At 43.2% G+C, this 21015-nt stretch overlaps 3 protein-coding genes across 7 annotated transcripts in view; 2 read left to right on the plus strand and 1 right to left on the minus strand.

The window, feature by feature from the left end:
* Positions 1-7336, minus strand: RNASEH1 (ribonuclease H1). Its single transcript, XM_054628931.2, has 8 exons — positions 7176-7336; positions 6955-7094; positions 6277-6480; positions 5628-5727; positions 5296-5350; positions 4140-4224; positions 2538-2662; positions 1-466 (listed from the first exon to the last, which is right to left on the minus strand). Exons 1-8 carry the CDS (start codon positions 7283-7285, stop codon positions 380-382), a joined length of 906 nt encoding a protein of 301 aa, XP_054484906.2. The 5' UTR covers positions 7286-7336; the 3' UTR covers positions 1-379.
* A 3348-nt stretch (positions 7337-10684) lies between these two features.
* RPS7 (ribosomal protein S7) lies at positions 10685-17720 on the plus strand. The gene is made up of 7 exons (XM_054628934.2): positions 10685-10755; positions 11293-11374; positions 11688-11759; positions 13350-13493; positions 15083-15147; positions 16827-16977; positions 17605-17720. Exons 2-7 carry the CDS (start codon positions 11300-11302, stop codon positions 17680-17682), a joined length of 585 nt encoding a protein of 194 aa, XP_054484909.1. The 5' UTR covers positions 10685-10755; positions 11293-11299; the 3' UTR covers positions 17683-17720.
* A 15-nt stretch (positions 17721-17735) lies between these two features.
* COLEC11 (collectin subfamily member 11) overlaps positions 17736-21015 on the plus strand; it is a 44757-nt gene continuing 41477 nt past the window's right edge. Inside the window, exon 1 of one of the 5 annotated variants that reach the window (XM_077175046.1) lies at positions 17736-20951. The gene's annotated coding sequence lies outside the window, so the exon portion shown is untranslated. The remainder of the gene's footprint in view (positions 20952-21015) is intronic. The other 4 variants (XM_077175049.1, XM_077175047.1, XM_077175045.1 and 1 more) reach the window with 4 other exon arrangements.

Here is a 21015-nt window from a genome sequence, read left to right on the forward strand (position 1 = left end):
AAAAAAAACCAAAAACAAGTTTATTTCATTAAGAGGAAAATACAGAACACTTTGATTTCAAATTACTTCTTCAGAAGCCTGTCTGTAAGGTGAGTTCATAAGTACACAAGACAGCTAAAAGCACTGACCACAGCCTTTCCAATAGATGAAGAAAAAACAAATACTCAGTATCATCAACTAAATATTGTCTCAATCGTAAAACAAATGCAACAGAAGAAAATGTGGGGTTTTCCTTCCCAGAAGTTGGTTTATATTTAGTGCTTCAGGCCAGAAAGAAGTACAGCTCAAAGTTCAATTCCAAAACAATTTCAGCAGTTCAAGTTGTTGCTGTCATGTTAGGCCCTTTTCTCCCAGTGCAACAGTCTCTAGTCCCAGGCCATCAGCACTGTGGTTTACAAGCTCCTTCTCTTGCTAGTCTATCAGCTTCTTCATTTCCTTGGAAGCCAGCATGACCAGGAATATGCATCTGTCAGGACAAAATATATCAGTTTAGACATGGAAGAAACCAGGAATAAAGTAGATACGTGAAATTTGATAAAGCAATGCTCTGTCACTGATAGTACAGGAGCACCTCCTCAGAGGTCCACACCTAATATTTAGCCCTTAGGTGTTCTTCCCAGAGATTTTCATTGTCTCTCTTCCTCTAGGGAAACTCTTGTCAAACTGTGGATATCATCTTTATGGGAATTAATTAAAAACATAAGGACCAGCTAACCTATGCTTTAAGAAATACAGACAACTGCTCCAATTCAAAATTCCCACCTTTCTGCATTCAGTGGTTAAACTGAGTTGATCTTTCCCCAAAAGCCAAAGTCCTCTATTCCACTTAAGGCCTTGGTACTTACAGCACTCACTTAGGATACATATAAAGGATATCAAAAGATCCTCTCAATTTTCAGATGTGTTAATTGTCTATCCATTAATCAGGAACTGAAAAAAACTTTATACCCTAAGCCCATCCTTGTCAGAAGCAAGGGTGGAGTAGGAAGGTGAGGAAGAAAATCAAGCTTGCTATTTGACAAGATCAGAGAGGGAATAAGCATGAAGTGGGTGTGAAGTGACATTAGATTTACATGGCAAGGTTTTGGTACCACGTGGGGAGCTGTAGGTGTGGATTCTGTGAAAAGACATGAGCAGTGCCCCTACGTGAGAGAGAGCCAGATCCAGACAGCTCCGAAAGGGACCCAAAGTTTAACACAGTTAAGCCCACCAGCAAAGCTGATGGCTCTTCTGTGAAAACATGTTTAAGAAAGGGTAAAAATGCAGCACAACAGCCAGAGAAAAGAGTGAGAATATGTGAAAGGAACAGCTCTGCAGACAGCAAGGTCAGTGCTGAAGGAGGAGGTGCTCCAGGCAGCTGAGCAGAGATTCCCCTGCAGCCTGTGGTGCAGACCATGGTCAGTCAGCCTGTCCCCCTTACAGCCCAGGAGGGCCACGGTGGAGCAGAGATGAGCCTGCAGCCCATGTAGGACTCTGCAAGCATACACTCCTCCTGAAACAAAATTTGTCCAACCTTTTCTAAGAGATTCAATTTTAAGAATTGTTCATAAAGGAGTATCTTTTAATTATGTAAAATATTCCCAAGAACAGCTGAACTTACTTAGTCTTTAAATTTTTATGCTTTCTCCTCAATAGAACATAGGAGTAGCTATAGAAAATCTAACCAGCCTGTAAGTTGCACCCACCAACTCTGTAACACAGAGCAACATGAATACCTGCAATAAATTCCCATCAAAAAATTGCACATTAAATATCTACATGATCCTGTTTTCTACAGAGTAAAGACAGAAGCTGAGTAAACATGCCATTACAGGTCCAAAGTCAACTGTACACACATTTTCTCAAATCAGTGGCCTTATATCATAATTAGGCTAAAATTTAAGAGGCAAAGGAATATATTTCCCTGAAGTGTTAAGCACTGATATTAGAGGTTACAGAAAAATACATTCTACCAGAAATATCTGTATAGAAGTTGTTTTACTTCTTTACCAGAGAGCAAAACAATTTTAAAGACCTTCTCGTACTAAATTTCCTTAGAAGAAATGCAGTTAAGGCACAGAAAACTAGAGCTGGTTTATTTGGGGTTACACACACTTAGTTTTCCCAGTTTAAAGACACTCATGTAATTCAGTTACTCCAACAAAGCAGCATCCTAAATAGTTCTGAAAAGCAAATACAGAAATTCAGCTATGACACAAAAACCAGTTATATTCTAAGGTTAGATTTCCAGGAACAGAAATTGCATCTACTAACACCACTAACAAACTAAAAATAATTATTGCAGGCATTTTCTAAGCAGTAATAAGAGATAGGAAACAAATACAAATATTCATTTAAATAATTGAAATACTGGTTCCAAGAATCTAGGTTATGTTGCTAATTTGCTTTAAATACAACAAGCAGCTTCTCTGTATTTGCAGTTTTACTTAAGGAAGTACAATACTATGCTCTACAAAAGTCTTAGTTATGATCACACTTTTAAATTTCTACCAGAACATTTTTAAAATGTCATTAAGAATAAGAAACAAGGAACTTACCCACTGAATTTCTATGTCTTTTACTAGACTATCGAGTCTTTGAAAATCTTCTTTGTTTATTACACTTCCTCCTGAACTTGTTCTCCAGCCATTTGTTTTCCAGTTGTCAACCCAGCTCGTAATACCTGTGCAGAGGGGGTATCACCATAAGAGTGCTGTTAAAGAAGTCAGCAAGGATCAAGATGGAGCCAACAGCCTTTTAACAAGACATTACCTCTGTACAAAGTCTCAGGCAAAAACACTGGAGACAAGAGATAATTTTTGTTTGCTTCTCTGATGCTGTCTTTCAGGATTGTATTTTTTCATTATTACCTGAATTACCCAACCATTAAATTAAATACCTGTTTTTCCAAACAGATATTTAATTTAAAGACTACAATCTTGTATATGCACTGTACACAAAGTATCAAATAAACTTCAATAAACTGAAGCTAAGGATTTGCTTGATGATACAGTAAACAAAGCCTACTGCTCACCAGGGAATTTTCTATATTACTCCTTAAGTAAGGATTTTTCATTTTTTTTTAATATCTGTGCTGGTGTGGACAATTTAAGACATCCGTACTACTTTCATGACCTGAATCAAACAAGAAATCTCCAGTCTTGAACACAAAACCTCCTAAAAACCTAATTACATCCACTTGTACTTAACTACAAGCCTCCTTCTTTGGCATTTTTAAATAGTAATTCCTAGACACATCTACAAAATACCTTTGCTTAAACAAGAATGGCATCTGCACCTCAGTGACCCAAAATGCAAAATGAAACTGCCAGCAAAACCAAAGAGATTAAGACAAAAAGAACAACATTTAATTTTCAACCATAAGCTGTGCTAAGTTTTTGTTTAATGTTATTTCAAAAAAACCCCACAAAATCAAATCTCCCAAGTGATCTGGAAACAAACAAACATGTACTGCCTTTGTAAATTGAATAAAAAACAAACAAAAAACCCCCCATAAACAACCAAACAAAAATAAAAAACTTAGGCAGTTCCAGATTTTCACAGGAATAAAATCTGAAGATCTTGAGGAAAGAGGAAGAAGTTTTTTCTGAAATTAAGTCTTATTGGCTGCTTCATATGGTATTTATAGAGAATAAAATTAGGTTTTCCAGGTCTTTTAATCTGAGCACATATCTCTGGCTACTCTTCCAGGGTAGCCTAAAAGCTTGGAAGCAAGAGAACTTGAATGTACTTCACAGATGTGTGTGTGTTTGTGTGTGTTAAAAACAGCCTCTCCAATACATGCCAAACAACAAAAACCCTACAGGTTACCACACCAACTTCCAAGTAATTTCCTGAGTACAGCCTTAACAGCCTATCCATGAACAACTTTTTTTCTAGATTTTGTCACACTGAACACCTCAGGACACAAATCCTGGTGTTACTTCTGTCAGCATTTTCTATAACAGACGCTTCAACTCTACTTCCATTTTGTGCAGTTAGCAGGCAATGTCTGATACTCTGAAGTTTTTCCCCAAGCAGCCATAAGTTATGCACTGTCTTCCTTACATTCATCTCTCCAGGAATGTTCTGTGGGTCTTATGTAATGGAAAAGCATGCAGTGTCTTTAAAGATCAGGAAAATTAAAATCATTAACTTACCATTAATAGTAAACTTGCTATCAGTGTAGATTATTAACTTCTTGATGTTTTGACTCTTGGCTTGCTCTATTGCTTTGCAGGCTGCCTTAAGAACATTTCAAAACAACAACAGTTCAGAAAGGATTTTGGCCACATGGAATTAAGATACCAACAAAGTACCTGATGCTCACACAGAACGACGTATATTACTGTAACCTCTCCACCAGTGGTTATCAACATGTTTTAGTGTAGAGGATCCCAAAATTGTGTATTACAGATGATTTTGATTTTTTATGATTCAGGCAAAGAGGCAGGCACTTAAGTTTCAAAAGCAAACAAAACCTCGTAATATTCTGATGTTCAACTCTGAGCTGAAGAAGTAGCTCTCTGACCCATTTTCTAACTATCAAGACCTCTATCAACACCAAGGCATTTTCTCCAAAACTTTGAGGAAGTACTCGTATCAGTTCCAACAGTCTGGATGCCATAACAAGTTGGGTTTTTTTGGTTTTTTTTTAGTGCTCTGAAATATTACAGGCAGAAGTGGCTGGGTGTCGATGTAGAACTGAAAAGTGACAAATCAGTGACAAATCTGACCACTGGCACACTAACACCACCTCTAAAATGAACTTTGAAGTTTTTAAGCAGATCAATTGCCTATTTCAGTTCATCTCCAAACATGGAGTGTGGGATAGCAGAAATACCATAATTAAGAGGAAATGAAAAGAGAAGACGAAACCGGCTGTTGTCAACAGAAGTTAGTCAGGAGCTTAGAATTGTTTTTTACATTTATCTAAGGATTATGATACTCTGATCCTGCCATCATAAGAAGCTGACTCTCAACCAATACTCAGCAGTCCTCACTCTAAGGTCTGAAACACACACATTAAAAATGCAAGAGAATCTATACAGAGTTGAGAGTGAGACTTTTCTAATGTAAGGCTGTTTAAATAGCTGTGCTTGGTGGCACTTGGAAATTCTCAAGGTGAATTACCTAGTTCAAAGCCAATAAAGACCAATAAAACTTGAAGATAACTATTTTTTGAAGTCATAACTCTGAATATTTTGCATACTTCTCAGAGCTCCATACTGGTTTTTGGAAACCAGAGCTAAAATAGTCCTGAAAGTGCAGCTGCAGGCTAACATGGAGAAGCATTTCAGGACATTTGCTACTTACATGGATTTCTGCTCTTTGATTAGTCTGCCGTCCAGGAAGTCTTTCACTGGTATTTCTGTGTCCAAAGAACAAATAGTAATTAGTTATTCCAAGTATTCAGAATGGTGTATAATTAAAGACATTAAAGACAAGAATATTATTTCCAGTTGATTTTTCCCAGAGAGGCTGCTTTCTCTGTTCCCCTCAATATCTCCTGACTCAGTCTCGTAACATTGTCATTATGAGTCTCAACAACAGAGCTTCATATTTAAAAGGGGGCTGGTATTGTAAATCATATAAAAACCGAACAGAATACATTAATTAAAAAAAAAAAAATCCATTGAGGTACTTACAAAGGGTGGCCTGGTCCCCAGTAGACACCTATTCCAGCACGTGCCCTGTTACGTCCATTACTAGAGCAACAACCATCTGTATAAACAACTGCAAAGTCACCTACAAAAAAATTACCAAAATCAGCACCTCCTCAAAAACACTGACTATTTAGGATAGAAGAAATGTTTGCCAGTATACTAAGCCCCAAAAGTTCCCTCTCCAGAGAGCCCTTCCAAAAGGTAACTGCAGAAGCCATGTGAATTAGCAGTGCAGAGCACCACAGCCACACTGCAGCTTGACACCCTCACTGCAGTCAAACCAATCAGCCTCAAGAAGAACTTCTACCCCAAGTCCCATACTTTTCACTACAGTTCAAGTCTTCTTTAAAACTTCAAAGCTACATCAAATCTTTAGCCCAGACACACATAAAAACACACCTATAACACTATGATTAAGCTATATATTCATACCAGTTAAAACCAATCAAAATTACACTGAAAGACAATGTGAACAAACAGATAATGGTTCGTGTTTTCATTTCAAAAAGAAATAACGGGCCTAATGCTGCCACATACAAACCTCCCTATAAGTTTTCTAATAGTTACGGTTGTTGCTTGTCACAGAGAATAAACAAATGAAAATAATTAAAGGAATGATCAAAGACCTCACCCATATATGAAAACTTATCTTCACTGACTGTTGGCATTGAGCACACTGAGTGTACTTCATCATGTTTCACACGCTTTGCAATCTGCTCTTCATTTGTAGACTGTTCATATGGCCTTTTACATGTACTGCAACACATGGTATTTAATTCTGGTTTCTCTCTCTGACTACCATTTTCTTGTGTTACAGCTGGAGGAACAAATGCTTCTGCCAAACAAAAAAAAAAAAAAAAGGAAGTTAGGAAGTTCAGCAGAATAAAATTTTATTTTATTTGAAATGACTGCTTCTAAAGACAACAGTTGTTCTTATTAGCAGTGTTAGCCCGTTATCTGACACCCCACCCCCCCAAACTATTACCGAGAAGAAATAAAATACTCACGTCATTCTTCATCCTAAGTCAAACCGAAGAGGAAACAGACATGCAAACAGACATGCAATGGCCCTTACACCTTAATATGTACACAGAGCAAGCAACGCTCTCCAAACACCCACAGAAACACTTTCACTGCGCTGGCACATCCATCCCCGTGCCCGGAGGCCATGGCAACGGCGCTGAGCAGGGGCCGGTGCCCGCGTTCCGGCAGCAGCCGCAGCGCCGGCTCAGCCGCCGTGCCTGCCCCGAGCCCCCGGCGGGACCCCCGCCCTCCTCCCCTCCTCCCTGCCGGCGGCGGGACGCGCTACCTGCCGGCTCGGGCTGCTGCTGCGGCTGCTGCTGCGGCCCCGGCAGGCCGGCGCGCACGAAGGCCCAGGCGTCCTTCTCGGTGGCGAACTTCTTGAAGCTGGCGGAGGGGAACTTGTTCACCTGCTCCTGGCACTCCGCCCTGCAACAGAGAGGGCAGCGGTGAGGCCAGGCCGGGCCGGGCGGGCTCCCCGCTCCACCGCGGCCCTTGCTCCTCGCTCACCAGGTGCGGTAGACGCCGGTCCGCCGGCCCTTGCGCACGGCGTAGAACATGGAGCCGGCCCTGGGCACCAAGTAGGAGTGGCTGAGCACGGCCACGAGCCAGCGCAGCATCGCACGGTGCCACCGCCATCCGCGCCCACCCCGGCACCGCTGCGCCTGCGCGGCCGCCGCGCTCACGGCAGCGCCGGGGCCTCCTACGGGCCGCCAGAGAGGCCAAAGTACAAGACAATCCCACAGCGCAGGGTTTTGTACGGATTGGCTTTTTTGTTTGGTTGGTTTTGTTCCCTCTCCCCGCCAATAATGGTGTTTTTAAAACCTAAATCAGCTGTTGTTTGGGGCATGAGGTCACAGCGGCTTTGCACAAGCCACCTCGTTCTGGAAGCTCCATTTCTAAAAGGCAAAGGAGACCTCTCAGGTGCGCTGACATGTTCAGCACGTCCGAGAGGCTGGAACTGAACAAGGTTGTTAAATTGGTTCTCATCCTGCTGCCCAGGCTCCTGGTGCGTGTGATCCAGCTGAGCCCTGTGGCGAGGTGGCCTCTGGATTGAGGAGAAACACCTTCACAGAATCGCAGGGTCCTTAGGGTTGGGAGGGACCCCTGGACATCATCTGCCATGGCAGGGTCAGCTGGTGCAGGTGGCACAGGAGCACGTCCTGGTTTTGAATGGCTCTGGAGAGGGAAACTCCACGACCTTCCCAGGCAACGCCCACTCTCAGTGTAAAAAACTTCATTGTGTTGATGTGAAACTTCTCATGTTTTAGTTTATGGCCACTACTCCTCATCCTGTTGCTGAACACCACCAAAAAGAGTCTGGCACCATCCTCTTAACACCTGGACTGTCATGTACTGGGAGACCAAAGCTGGGAGCTGGGTGTGTGCCAAATTCAGTACCTCAGCTTCTGACAAGATCAGAGTAGCAAAGATGGGGGCACTGCTGTGGCCATCTCCAGAACCAGCCCAAGGTATCCAAGCTGCTGTTGTACTTCTCTCATAGCTCTAGTACAGATCCCTGTGACAAAACTGACCTCATGGTGCCAGAGCTGCAGAGTGCTGTGTCCAGATCTACAAGGGCAGCCCAGTAAAATGCCAAGAATGTGAAACATTGGCATTAATTTTGCCTTGTTGCAAAACCAACAAATGGGCTGAACATTACACATAATTACTATGTGTATTAATTGGATAACATTTCTCTTAAAAAAACCCCAAACCTGAAGAGTTTAGGTATTTGACAGGCCTTGGTGGAACTGAGAAACAACTTGGTCAGGGTTGTATGAAAATATAATTACTGCATTTTCTGTACTTCTTCCAACATATTCATGAGACTTCATATTCTCATAGCATCCTATTGCTGTTGGGATACTTTTGTTACATGTCTGACTAATTTATTCTTTCCACTTCTTCATCATGCCCATTCTGAGACTGAATGGAATAAGAACCTTCTTAATTGCATTACTTAGTAGTGACAACTTCTTTTAAAGACCACAGGTCCACAGTGGTTCTTAAAAACCTGTCAGATATTTTGAGTACCAGGCATTATTGGGTACCAGGCACATTAATCACTCTACATCCTTCTCCTAACATAAATTCAGTGTCCAAGAGGAAACATCTCTCTACACCTTTTTTTCTCATTGCTGTTATGCAGCATCCTGGTCTGTTTAACACTTCCAATGCGGAGATCAGAAGCTGCAGATAGTCTCATCTTTATTCATTAATGCTCTGAACAGTCATGTTTTGATCCACCCACACATCACCTGCTCTTTCTCCCTCTCATGAGTGGCTTCTCGGTATAAACTGAGTGCATACTGCTGGACTGAGGAGAAGATTCCATGTTATTTTTCTTTTTGGTACTCTTCAATCAGGTCCTGATCACTGTTGTTTAGCCAAACCAAATCTCTATAAATACTAATCCTGGCCATCAGTATGAGCTGAACAGTTTTTCCCATTCATTGGATTAATACTAGGAAAGAAGAGTGACTTGGGACAAAAGTGAGCACTGAACAATCAGTTTTCTGGCTATCATAAATTTAGTGGAAAGTCCACAAATGTTAGAAAACATGATGGGCTGCATTTTGCAGATACTAAGGTTGTTTAGTCTGGGATGCTGGTGTCTTTGTCAGTTTTTTGTTTACAAGGGTTTATTACTCCATTATTGCATTTTGTAAAGTAAGAGACTACACACAGCATTACATGGTAATAGCAATTGTGTTTGTACAAGCTTAAGCTGGCTGCTCTTGGAGTAATCCAGGGAATCCAAGCACAGAACCAGTGCTCTGAACCCCATTCCTGGGCCTAACATCCCTGGACAGGTAAGTTGCACACCTGCCTCCAAGTGGGACTTACCCTTGAACAAGAAATCTAAATCAGCCAACAGGGAAATGTCAAGATGGGGATTTTTTGTTGAGGCATGGTTTTAGCTCCACTTCAGACAGATATATAGCCAGGCACTTGTACATGAATCAACATGCAAGTCACTTCTTTCGAAATTAAAAAGTACAGCTTGTTCTATTTATCAGTGTGCAAGTGTTATTTGTTAGATAATAACACAGTATATAATAGTGCTTCCACTGATGACAGAGTATGTTGACCCCAGAACACTCATCTTGAGTTAGTAGTACCTGAACACAGCTGAAGACTCATGCATTATTTCTGGTCTAGTAACAGTCTGGTAACTGTGATCACTGGGACACTGTCTTAGCGGAAGCAACTGAAAGGTCACGTTTACAGAGGCAAACAAAAACCCAAGCCAGGCTGCCCTGTGCTGGCAGGCGATTGCCCACACTCCCGGGACGCCAGCACGCTCCCTGGCATGGTTTGGCCGTGGCTCTCAGCACAGCGCCTCGCTGCAGGCCGGGGTTGACTGTGCCAGCACTGCTCTGTCACGTCTCTTCCGCCCTGAAAGGGTGAACTCCCACAGCACTAAATTAACGTGGATGGTGTAACGGAGAGGGTAAGGAAAAACACCATCTACTCTCCCACTGCTGTTCGAGCGGTGGCTGCTGCCGTCCTGCGCAGTCCTAGCGGGAGGGAGGGAGGGAGAAGAAGAGGGAAGGAGGGAGAGAGGGAGCTCGGCGGCGCGGGCAGAGCCGCGCTTTCTCCGCGGGCTGCGCAGACCGAGCGCACCGCGGTGCCAAGGCCGACATTCTGGCGGCTCTTCGCAGGAGCGGCATTTCGACACCACAGGCCGAAAGTTCTGCTGCGGGAGGTGTGGCGGGGGCGGCCCACGGCGAAGGCTCGGCGTAACAGCGAGGGACAGAGTCGAGCAGAGGAGGCTCTCCCTGCCCCTCCCTCGGTCCCTGCCTCTCCCTCACTCCCTGCCGCAAGAAGCGCTAAAGCCTGAGGCGGGACGGGAGGGCACCGTGCTCCACGGTACTGCGCATGTGCCAGCCCGCGCCCCCCGCGCCAGGACCCTAAATGTCCGCTCGGGCTTCACCGCCTCAGATTCGCGGTGTGCTCGCAGCGCCCGCCCTGCCCTTCTTCCGGCTCTGGCTTCACTCGGGTGGGCGGGGCCAGCGCTTTCCCGGGCCGCGATCTGTGCTGCTCTCGCGAGAGCTCCCCCTTTTCCTGGCCGGCGCGGAGCGAGGTGGGTGCCTGGGCCAGGGCCGCCGTTCCCCCGCCGGGGCCGCCGCGATACGCGGCCGGGAGTGGAGCGGAGCTTCCCGCGGCACCATGGCGTCGGGATGCGCCCGATTACCGCCAGCCCGGGGCCCGATGGCCGCCGGGGCGCCCGGGGCCGGGGGTGGCCAGCTGGCGGGGTTTCCCTCCTCCCTCGGCCGGCGGCGCCCTGCGGGAGGAGGGGCCGGGGCCGGGAGCAGGCCCGGGAGTGCCGCTCGCCCGTGGAGCCGCTCGTGGGGCTCTGTGCGTGGTGGGGCCGCTTCCCCGGGCTGCTGGGGCCTTGCAGCGGGCCCCGAGGTGGGCAGGCCCCGCGCTCCTTGGGACCCTTTTCCTGTGGCCTGGTAGTCACCCCTGGTGCGGCGTGCTGGGGCTGGCCCGGCTCGTGGGGCGGCCTCTGGCTTAGTTCTGGAGCGTGTGGCTGCGCAGGCGGATTGGGGAGTCCTGGCTGTGTTTGGAACAGGTGACACGTGCTTGGTGACAGCCAAAGTGTTCTTTTGCGTTGCAGAAAGGCCATGTTCAGCTCTAGCGCCAAGATTGTGAAGCCTAATGGCGAAAAGCCAGATGAATTCGAGTCTGGTATATCCCAGGTACGTGGCTTTTCCTTGTTGTCTTCGGTAACTCACTTCAAGTTACGGACATAGTTGTCCAGACGCTAAACTTTGAGGTTAATCCTACCAACGTGTTTTCTTTCCTAGTTTTACTTGGGAACTGAGTCCTCCTCTGTTTCCATTCGTTAAACTTGTTGGATGTTAGTGTGTCTTACAGGAAGTTAAGTCTTTGATACTGGCTGTGGTTAAAAGTCTATACCTGCTTTTTGGCACTGTGGACACACTTTGGTCTCAGGTGTTCTCATGAACTGAGGAGTATGTAATGGATTATTCCACAACTTCACTTTTGTAGGCTCTGCTGGAGTTGGAAATGAACTCCGACTTAAAGGCTCAGCTGCGGGAGTTGAACATCACAGCAGCTAAGGTAGGCTGGACATTCTCCACTAAGAGCTGGGTGGTGACTTGTTCTGTGTATGTTTAATTTTTGTGCATATTAATGTACTAGGTGAATGGTGACTTAAGCCCTTGTGGCCTGTGATAGTTTTGTTATGTGCTGTTGTAGCTTATCTTCTGGTATTTGCTGCTAGTGTGTAGGATTCTGTAATAGTATTTTTCTTAGGAACTAGTTTGAAAAGTCACTGTAAAAGCCCAAATAGCAATTTAGTATGTTAAATAAAAGCGTTGACAACGATGATTCTACTTTATGTCTCTGCAGGCTGGGTTTGGGGTGTGAAACTGGCTTTTTGCATGTAGATACTGGCTGGAAAAGTAGGTGTTACAGAAACTTAAAAACATAAACTGCAATACTCTTCATAAAAAAGCAAAATTGTCTGAATCTCTTATGTGCAGTTAGTAGGTGGATTGAGGCAATAGACTGACTTGGTAGTGTAGCTTAGCCTCCTTGTACATTTCCAGTTTTAGATCATGCAGGCAGCTGAAACATCAAGAAAGAAAAATAAGAAAGCAATTAGTGGAAAAGGAGAAAGAAAGTTAGTGTTAGAATTTGTCAGCCTGGGAGACTGGATGGCAGCAATGAAGCAGGTCACTGCAATCAGAAACTTAATTGGGCTGCCTTTGGTTTTTGCCCAGGCTTACCTGTACAGACACAGGAGCCTGACTGCTTAGAGGTAAGTTAAAAAGAATCTGGGAATGCAGAAAGCAGCATGTATCATGTATGAGCTGAATGGCCTTCAGAAGAAACCACATCTCTGGAAGTACAGCAATGCCACCTGTCCTTAGTGAAATGCTTTTAGAAAAGTCTTTGTTGTTTACTTAGCTGCTTGATTTTATTTGTGAGAAATCTTCCATGGGCATCTGAGTTGGCTCATATCAGAAGGTAGCTGGTGAAGAGCAATCCATCCTTCCATTCTGTTGGAGAATGAGGATGTGTCTGCAGCCAGTTTCATGGGAGAAGTGCCTTGTAAGCCTATGCAGACTTTGGGTTTCAACTACTGGAGAGACAAACCAGGGGAGAAGTAACCTGTCCTAGTGTGTTGTAGTCCTGTTGGTATTTGAAGGGGTGACAAATGTTTTGATTGAATAGGGATGCAGTCCTAGGCAAGTGGCTGACAAAAGTGATTTCCATGAAGCAGTAGATTAAGAGATTTGTTCCCCTAAACTTTGTCTGGAGTCTGCATTAGAGGCAACTAATTTTTGAAACTTTGTATTAGCACAAATGCAGAAGGGATAGTAAACATTCAGTAGAGTTGCAGTTCTAGCACCTGAGTCTCACCTTTCAGAAGGAATGGGATTTGCTGTTCAGAGGATGTGATTCTGAAAGGGGTGGTGGGATTTATTGCCCAGTCACTCCTCCACAGTGAAACAAGTACTCTGATAAAAGTTTTTCTGTCAATGCTTTGTCTGTACAGCATTAAGGCAGGTACTGCTCTCTGATGAACTCCCTGCCCCATGCAGTCAGAAGCAAGACTATCAATACCTGTGCTCAGGATTCATGGTCAAACCAAACATTACTTTTCAACCCCCAGCTAATGCTTACTTTGTACTTTTATTTCAGGAAATTGAAGTAGGTGGTGGCAGAAAAGCCATCATTATCTTTGTACCAGTTCCTCAGCTGAAGTCCTTCCAGAAGATTCAGGTGCGGCTAGTTCGGGAGCTGGAGAAGAAATTTAGTGGAAAACATGTGGTGTTCATTGCTCAGGTAAAAAACCCCTTAGAATCACAAAAATGTTGACTTGAAGGTGTATCTGGAGGTGATCTAGTCCAGGCTCCCACATGTTTCAGTGTTGAATTACCCATTCAAGGTAACAGTGATAGTAATTCATTGTACGAGCAGGAAATGTAATGAGTGTCTGGTGGATGTTAGCTAAAATGTTTTCAGCTGGCAGCAGTGGAAACTTGGTGAGATGTAAAGCCTTTGTTTCATGGAGGATATAACCTTCTGGCCACTCTTACTTCTGAAGAAGTTTGACACACAAAGCTTTAAATAAAAGGGAGCAAATATTAATAGGAACTTTGCTACACTTGGACAATCTAGGCACTTAAAATTTAAGTTACTAGGAAAGGAGGGAAAAAAACTTGTGCAAGTTCTAAATATATGGCAGGACCTAAGGTGAAAAGGTGTTGGAGGGATCTCTGGGCAGTACTTAAGGACTTAAGGGTTGGACAAACTAGGGACCTGTCTGCAGAGTGGAAAATTGGTTAAAATGAAGCTAGCTGAAAATTTTTAATGTAATTCTTAGAGCCAGAGCACCTTACCCTGAGTCTTTATATGACCAAGAGGATTTATTTTAATGAAGTGCCTCTGGTTCACTTCACCTAAAGGTTCTTGACGCAGAGGGTGGTTGGGCACTGGAACAGGTTCCCCTAGGAAATGGTCACAGCACAAAGTGCTGTGAGGTGTTTCTGCAATACTTTCTGGCATATGGTGTGACTTGGGATGTTCTGTGCAGGGCCAGCAGCTGGACTCGATGGTCCTTGTCGGTCTCTTCCAACTCAGCATATTCAGTGATTTTTTTAGATTCTGTGATTCTGTAATCCCTTGAGAATTCCTTATCAATTCAGTAATCTATTTTAGAAGGGAACGTGTGATTTTGAGTATGACATGACCCAATTTGGGTAATGGTAGCCCCATCATGAATACAGTTATGGAGAAGCTGTGATGTGATGGTAGAAAATACTGCAGGTGGCTAAAACTGCATCTAGAACATTGTAAAATGTCTACACTTGCAGTAGGAAAATAGAAAATAAGTTTTACTGACTTAACATTTAGATCCTAATTTTGGAACAGGTAATATTTACGCTGGGATTTGATCTGGACTGTGCAATAGATTTTACTGTTAAAACTAGCATTTCAATCTCAGATGTCACCTAGCTGTCTGTGGAACTCAGCTTACTACTCTGGTTTGCACCAGAGGCTCAGTCTGACAGAAGTTTAAAATTCCATGGGATTTCTGTTCCCAAAGAAGTGTGTTCACAGTGCTCATGAGACACAGTAAAATACTGTGGTTGTATTCCTGGAGAGAGGAGATGAAGTACAAGTCTTCTATTTCAGTGCCCTGAATACAGGAGTAGTAATTGAGAAATACAGCAGTACAGCACTGCCCCTTCTGCAGGCAACTCTAGTTCTCTAGTTTCTAATGATGATGTAACTTTCAGCATACTTAAGTCTACCTTTTTGGCTTTTCATGCATTGGTTTCTAGTGTGAGGGGAAAAGGTGCATATTTCTGAGTTCATTGTAACCACCAGATACTGGGAAATGCCTTTTTGTTCTTCTCTTGCCTTAACAGAGAAGGATTCTGCCCAAGCCAACAAGAAAAAGCCGCACAAAAAACAAGCAAAAGCGTCCGAGAAGGTTGGTAAATGACACTGATGGGGTATGACAGCCTTCTTTTGTACTCGGTAGTTTAGTCAAGAAATGGTTAGTTGAGTTTTTGAGAAGTCATTCAAGTGATTGGCTGGTCTTGTCCTTTCTCCTACTTCTTGAAATACTGCTTTGTATCTGTCATTTGACTGCTAAAGTGTTCAGTAGAAAGGTCACCTTTGGGCACTGTGTTGCATTTCTTAGCACTCAATTTGTATTTCCAGCTACAGCTGTAGCAAATTTTTAGTTGTCAGTGCTAGCTTAAGGAACCCAACCTGCTGTCTCTGTTACCACAGTGTGCTGACAAGAACTATTTTCTTTCAAGTTGTAGGAAGAGCCTCTTCCACATCACATGTTAGACTGTGTGCAGAAGTCAAGGCTGGCACACTGAAGGGGATGCAATGAGGGAGAGAGTGGCTGAGGAGGGGTGTAGGTACGAGTACTAGTCCCTCTGGATATGAATTCGATAGCAATAGTATAGTCATTTGTGTTAAATGGCCTCCCTGCTCTCATCTAGTCACTGGATTGCTAGACATGCAACACTGCTACGTCTCTGTGGATGTCAGTGCCTCATCTGTATGTTGCTCTGTCATTATGTAAGTCCGTGTCTTAAAAGTTTGTCCTCCTTATGACATATGGCATGTCATGTAGCTTCTCCCTGCCCCCCCAGTATTATACTTGTGTCATGTGTTACTGTATTTTGCCGTCTTCAGGCACGGATTTTAAAAGTACAGTTTCACAATATTCATATAGCTGCAGTCCTGCCTTTGGAAGACTCTGCCTGTGTTCTTTTGAAACTAGCACTGCACGGTGGTTAGAGAAGTTAGCATTTGTGTCTGAGTAGCACGCTGCCACTTTCTGCATGAGGAAAGACCAGTGTGCAGGACTGCCCCAGTCTCAGCCTGAGATGCGATCAGGCTGCTGTGTTGTTGTGGATGTCTGTCTCCCTTTGCTATGCCAGTGTGGGCAGGTCTGAAGTGCTGCCGTAGACACACGGCAGTGTTAGTTACTAGTGATACTGCCCTGAAACTCTGGATCAGGATGCTGCAGACTTAGTAATCCATCTAGACTCACATAAAATAACCTGGGCCACCTTTTCTTGTGTTGGCTCACTTCTGGACAGTTCAGGAACACACATGTAGATTTCAAACAGTCTTCTAAGTATGGACTCAATTGGCCAGCTAGTCTTTTTCTGTATTACATTGGTCTTCTAAGCTTCTTGGATTTAGGCAGATGAAGAAATCAAGTGTTTCCAAAACTGAGTCACCCATGAATGTACTCTGCAGCTGAGGATACTTATCCGCTTAAACTTTTCCAGTCAGTGTCTCTGGCAGAGTGGTAGATGGAGCACTTTGGTTTTGATTTAAATATTTATTAAATGTGTAGAAATAGAAGTATGTTTTAGGGCTCTTGCCGCAAATCAGTGTGTGATCTAGAAGGTCAGAAACCTGGCTACTTTTTCTTGTGCAGTCATTAAGTTTCTGCACTCTGTAGCATTTATCTTTTCTTTTTGCATGCCCTCTGATAGTGCTGTATTGTCACACTGTGGCATTAAAGAAAGAAAACGCCTCTGAATTTTCAGCCAAAGCATGCTATGGAAGATTTAAATCTTGTCAAACTGGAAATTTTCCAAGAGGATGTGTTTTAACACTATAAATGTGGCATTTCAGCCGTACACTTACTGCAGTGCACGATGCTATTCTTGAGGACCTGGTCTTCCCCAGTGAAATCGTGGGCAAGAGAATCCGCGTGAAACTGGACGGCAGCAGGCTTATAAAAGTCCATCTGGACAAAGCACAACAGAACAATGTTGAACACAAGGTAAATAAAAAAACTCACTTTCTCATGCAGGTGGGGATGGCATTCTGACATCCCCGAGAGACTGCTTAGGGATACAGGAAAAGACTTGCCTTTTGGTGTGTGGAGATGCTTTGGTTTGTGTTTGGAGTAAGGTGCTGAAATAGAGGCAAGACAGTTTTGAACTAAAGCTCTAGTTCAACTTGTTGAAGCCCCTGGATTATAAGGTAGCTATATTGGTTCCCTCATGGGACCAGACAGTGTTTTACTGGGCTTTTTTGTATGAACAGGGGTTGTTTGGGTTGGTTGGTTGGTTTATGTTTTTGTTGTTTTTCAAGTGAAGCATTTAATTTTGACCTTAAACAGATGTGCTCAGTAAAGCCTGCACTTCACTTGTTTTTTTTCTGAAATGGGAGGCTTGTGTTTGGGCCTGCTCAGCTTTTAGGGTCTCACATTGTTGAAAATCAGAGAGAGCCCAAATACTCTAGAGGAAATGTATCTTTTGTGTAAATCTCAGCTACCTTAATCTAGAAGAAAATAATTGGCCTCAGAGTGACGATAGACTGGCAAATAGTATAGTACCTTAAGTATGTTAACTTAGAGTTACTTGTTTACACAGCATGTATAAGCAAGATTTATTTGTCTTCACAGGTGGAAACATTTTCTGGTGTGTACAAGAAGCTCACAGGCAAAGATGTGGTGTTTGAATTTCCAGAATTCCAGCTGTAAAATGCAAAAAATGGCTGAATAAACAACTATTCATATAACAGAGTAATTTAATTTAAATTTTGAATTCCATAAACACAGATGAGGATTAACTGGTTCATGGGACTTCTCCGCTGTCTGGAGAGTGATACCTGTGAATCAAAGTATTAACTCCCCAGCTACCATTTTAATGGTAGCCTTCTTAGGTTTTTCTTGGCACTGTTGCAACACAACTGGACAAAAAGAGTCCAGGGCCTGCAAAAAGAATTCATACTGAAGAACCTAAGCATTCCAAATCTCAACTGGGGAAAATATGGAGAATTACTGTAGAGCAGTGGAACTCCTGAGTTTCGCACACAAGATATCAGTTGGAGACCTACATGTTCCTGACCCTGGAAGAAGTCAACTAGCAGGTGGTGTGTGACTTAAGAAATGTGTAGAAATGACATCTGCACAAGGGGTTTGAATTCTTAGGAAATAGGTTGGGGGAGGTATAGGTTGATTTTTGAGGTAACTCAACTTGCTCTAAATGGCAACATTCCTCACCAGTTCTTACCTAAAAGCAGGCTCTGTAGCTTCTCACCTTTCAGACTAGGTGGAAGGAATGGGAAGGAATTTTTACTTTTGAGTGCTTGACTGTATCACTGGACAAAAACTATGGATTTTTTAGGCATTGATCTTGCTTTCAGAAATATTTTTTTTTATATTATGTTTTAACATGGTTCTGTACATGCTCAGTGATACAGGGAGAGACGGGGAAGAACTTAGATGCATCAGCATCTGAAGGCTGATAGTGTCTCAGAAACACTACACTTTTGACTTCAGTATCTGTGTTAAGGAACCCATTACACAAGCTCAGGGTGGTGTTGGTCATTTAAAGTTCTGAGCTAATTACATGAATTTAGTACCTGATTTTGCTAAATGTAGTATTTGGAGTAAGTGTTTATTTTATCACAGTAGAAGACAACTAATTTTGGAATCAGTCTGATACGTGGAGAGCTAAGTTGGGAATAAGTTGTGTGACAGGAGCACTTAGTAACTTGCATTTTTCTACCTGAGAGTAGATGGAGGACAAGTACCACTCACTGAGGGTCTTTGTACCTTTACTTCCCTTTTCCATTTACAGTAGTTTTGACTGCTTCCCATTTGACACCTCTTTAGCTATGGAGAGCTAAAAGGTTAAAACAAGTTCTGCATTGTTTTTGCATTGAGAAAATGAAGACTTTAAAATTTAAGCATGACTTAGTCGGGCAGGACAGATAGCCCTGTGCTGTTACTGTTGGTGCCAGGAATGCAAAGAGAAGGAAAACGTGCCCTGTTGCAATTAGTAGTTAATTTCCTGTTACTTGCTGACAAGGCTTGAGTATTTGCACAAAAAGCAGGCTGTATCTTTGAAGAAGTTTGTTTACCTTAAGGCCTTTTCCTGTCTCCTTTCCAAACTTCTGTCTCTGGAGTATAACTTAATTCCTTATTTATTCCTTGACTACTTATTGTTCATCTTGAATGATTCAGCAGAAGTGAGTGCATCAGCTTCCCTTAGAATTAGATGAGAGGAGTTGGCAGGTATATAATAACCCCAAATTCTGTCTGTTTGTGTGGACAATAATTGTAAAAGATCTTACAGTAGAGGACCCATAACTTTTGAATTCAAGTTTTCATTGCAAAAATGGGTATTACTCAGATTGGAAATGCCACCTTGTCTAGTCCCCCAAAAATACAGTCTTGAGTCAGACACATTACTAAGCTTTCCTCTAAAACAGTCACAGATGGCAGCCTGTGGAAGTAGACCTTGGCTGGTGTGGGCTGAAGAAGCAGCTTGGGGAGTATTTGGAGACTTACCAGATGTTAACTACCTTTAGTTAAAGGCTGGTGAGTCTGCTGGGGCTGTGTAACCTCTGCAAGGAGAGGTGATCCTCAGCAGGCTTTGCTAGACAGCATTTCCTGCTTTATAGGGAAATGTAACTCAGGTTTCATCTCTTCATAGTAATAAAAATGTCAGTTGAGTTTCTTTTGAAGCACTGGGAGGGGGTGAGCGGGGGAGGATAAATCCAGTAAACTGAACAGAAAGATTGCAAACGTTCCCAGGCATTGCCAGCTGGCTATAGATTTTTCTTGGCTCTTGTTGCAAGCCCTCTTGAACTATATGATATGCAAAGGCTCATGATGGCCCCATAAGCAAATTCTTTGAGGGAAAGGATAACACTGTCAAAGCTCTATGGCTTTTACATCAATTAAACTACAAGGAGAGGTGAATTTTTGTGGCATAAAAATACAAGGCTGTGTGCTTGCAAAAGACTTTAGTCTTAGTTTACCTCTATTTACAGACTCCCTCGTGTGTTTGTGTCAGTGATACAGTCAGACAACTCCCTCTGTCCCTTGACAAGCATACTAAGTGCATGCCTGCAATCTGGAAAGTCAGTTTGATGCCATCTGGTCAAGTGCTAATGAGGCTGCTGGAATGCTGGTGTCAAATGTTACCTTAACCTAAGCAAACTCCATGTGAGATGATGCTAGACTTTTCCTATACCTTTCACATGCTGGCACAGTTGAACTCAGAACATGCGATTGATCACGAGTTCTATCAGCTGCTCTGGGTGAAAGAGTCGTGGGGCATTATGTACCAAGACTGCAGCAATAATATGTGGGTGCTACCAATGTGCAAAGACAGCCATATACTGAAGTTCTTTCCTGTAGTAGCTCCAAATGAGAAGCAAGGGCTTTACATCTGTTAATTGCTCATGAGACATTCACCTGATCTTAAAGCTTCAATTATTTATTTCATATGAATCCTTTCACAATGTCTTCAAATATTTTTGCCTATGAGGAGGTCTGATCCCTGGTGCTTTTTCTTCAGAAAGGTATACAGATGTGTCACAATTGTAGTGTAACAGAACTTGCCTGAAGTTTTGGGTGGTAAGTGCTTGACCTATCTTTTATTAATAGGGTAACTTGGTATATGATAACATCATATCTGAGTAGCCCCTCTTGAGTGTAAATGGGAACAGCTGGTGAGTTTCAGTGTATGATCTCATGCCAAGCAGCATTCAAAGGTAATCCCATCATTTCTGCATTGTGGACTGAAATAATTAATTTCCTATTCCTTTGTTTTTCCTGAATTTTCCAAGTGATAGGCCTGAGTTTGATTCGCAATTACATCTGAAGGTCAGAGCAATGCTGAAAAGCTACACCTTCTCCAGTTTGTGGGATGTGCTATCTAGGCCACTGGACGTTTATCAGAATGACAGAAAAAAAGATGGCGATTACAGAAAGTTATGAAGGCTCATAAAATGAAGGTTGGTGGAGAGGCTTAGGGAGTGTGAGTTTGCCTGTCTCCAGTAGGGGCTGACTGCAGCACTG

This window comes from Agelaius phoeniceus, chromosome 3 (assembly GCF_051311805.1).
Source record: "Agelaius phoeniceus isolate bAgePho1 chromosome 3, bAgePho1.hap1, whole genome shotgun sequence".
Lineage (NCBI taxonomy): Eukaryota > Metazoa > Chordata > Aves > Passeriformes > Icteridae > Agelaius > Agelaius phoeniceus.

Bases quoted from the DNA above. Each gene is read 5' to 3' on its own strand.
- RNASEH1 (XM_054628931.2), bottom strand. From the start codon at position 7,285: ATGCTGCGCTGGCTCGTGGCCGTGCTCAGCCACTCCTACTTGGTGCCC. The intron at 2,663-4,139 runs GTAAGTTAATGA...CCCTCTGCACAG, and splicing joins TAGCAAGTTTACTATTAATG to GTATTACGAGCTGGGTTGAC. The intron at 467-2,537 runs GTAAGTTCCTTG...TTGTCCTGACAG, and splicing joins AAGACATAGAAATTCAGTGG to ATGCATATTCCTGGTCATGC.
- RPS7 (XM_054628934.2), top strand. From the start codon at position 11,300: ATGTTCAGCTCTAGCGCCAAGATTGTGAAGCCTAATGGCGAAAAGCCA. The intron at 13,494-15,082 runs GTAAAAAACCCC...TTGCCTTAACAG, and splicing joins ATGTGGTGTTCATTGCTCAG to AGAAGGATTCTGCCCAAGCC. The intron at 16,978-17,604 runs GTAAATAAAAAA...TTGTCTTCACAG, and splicing joins AGAACAATGTTGAACACAAG to GTGGAAACATTTTCTGGTGT.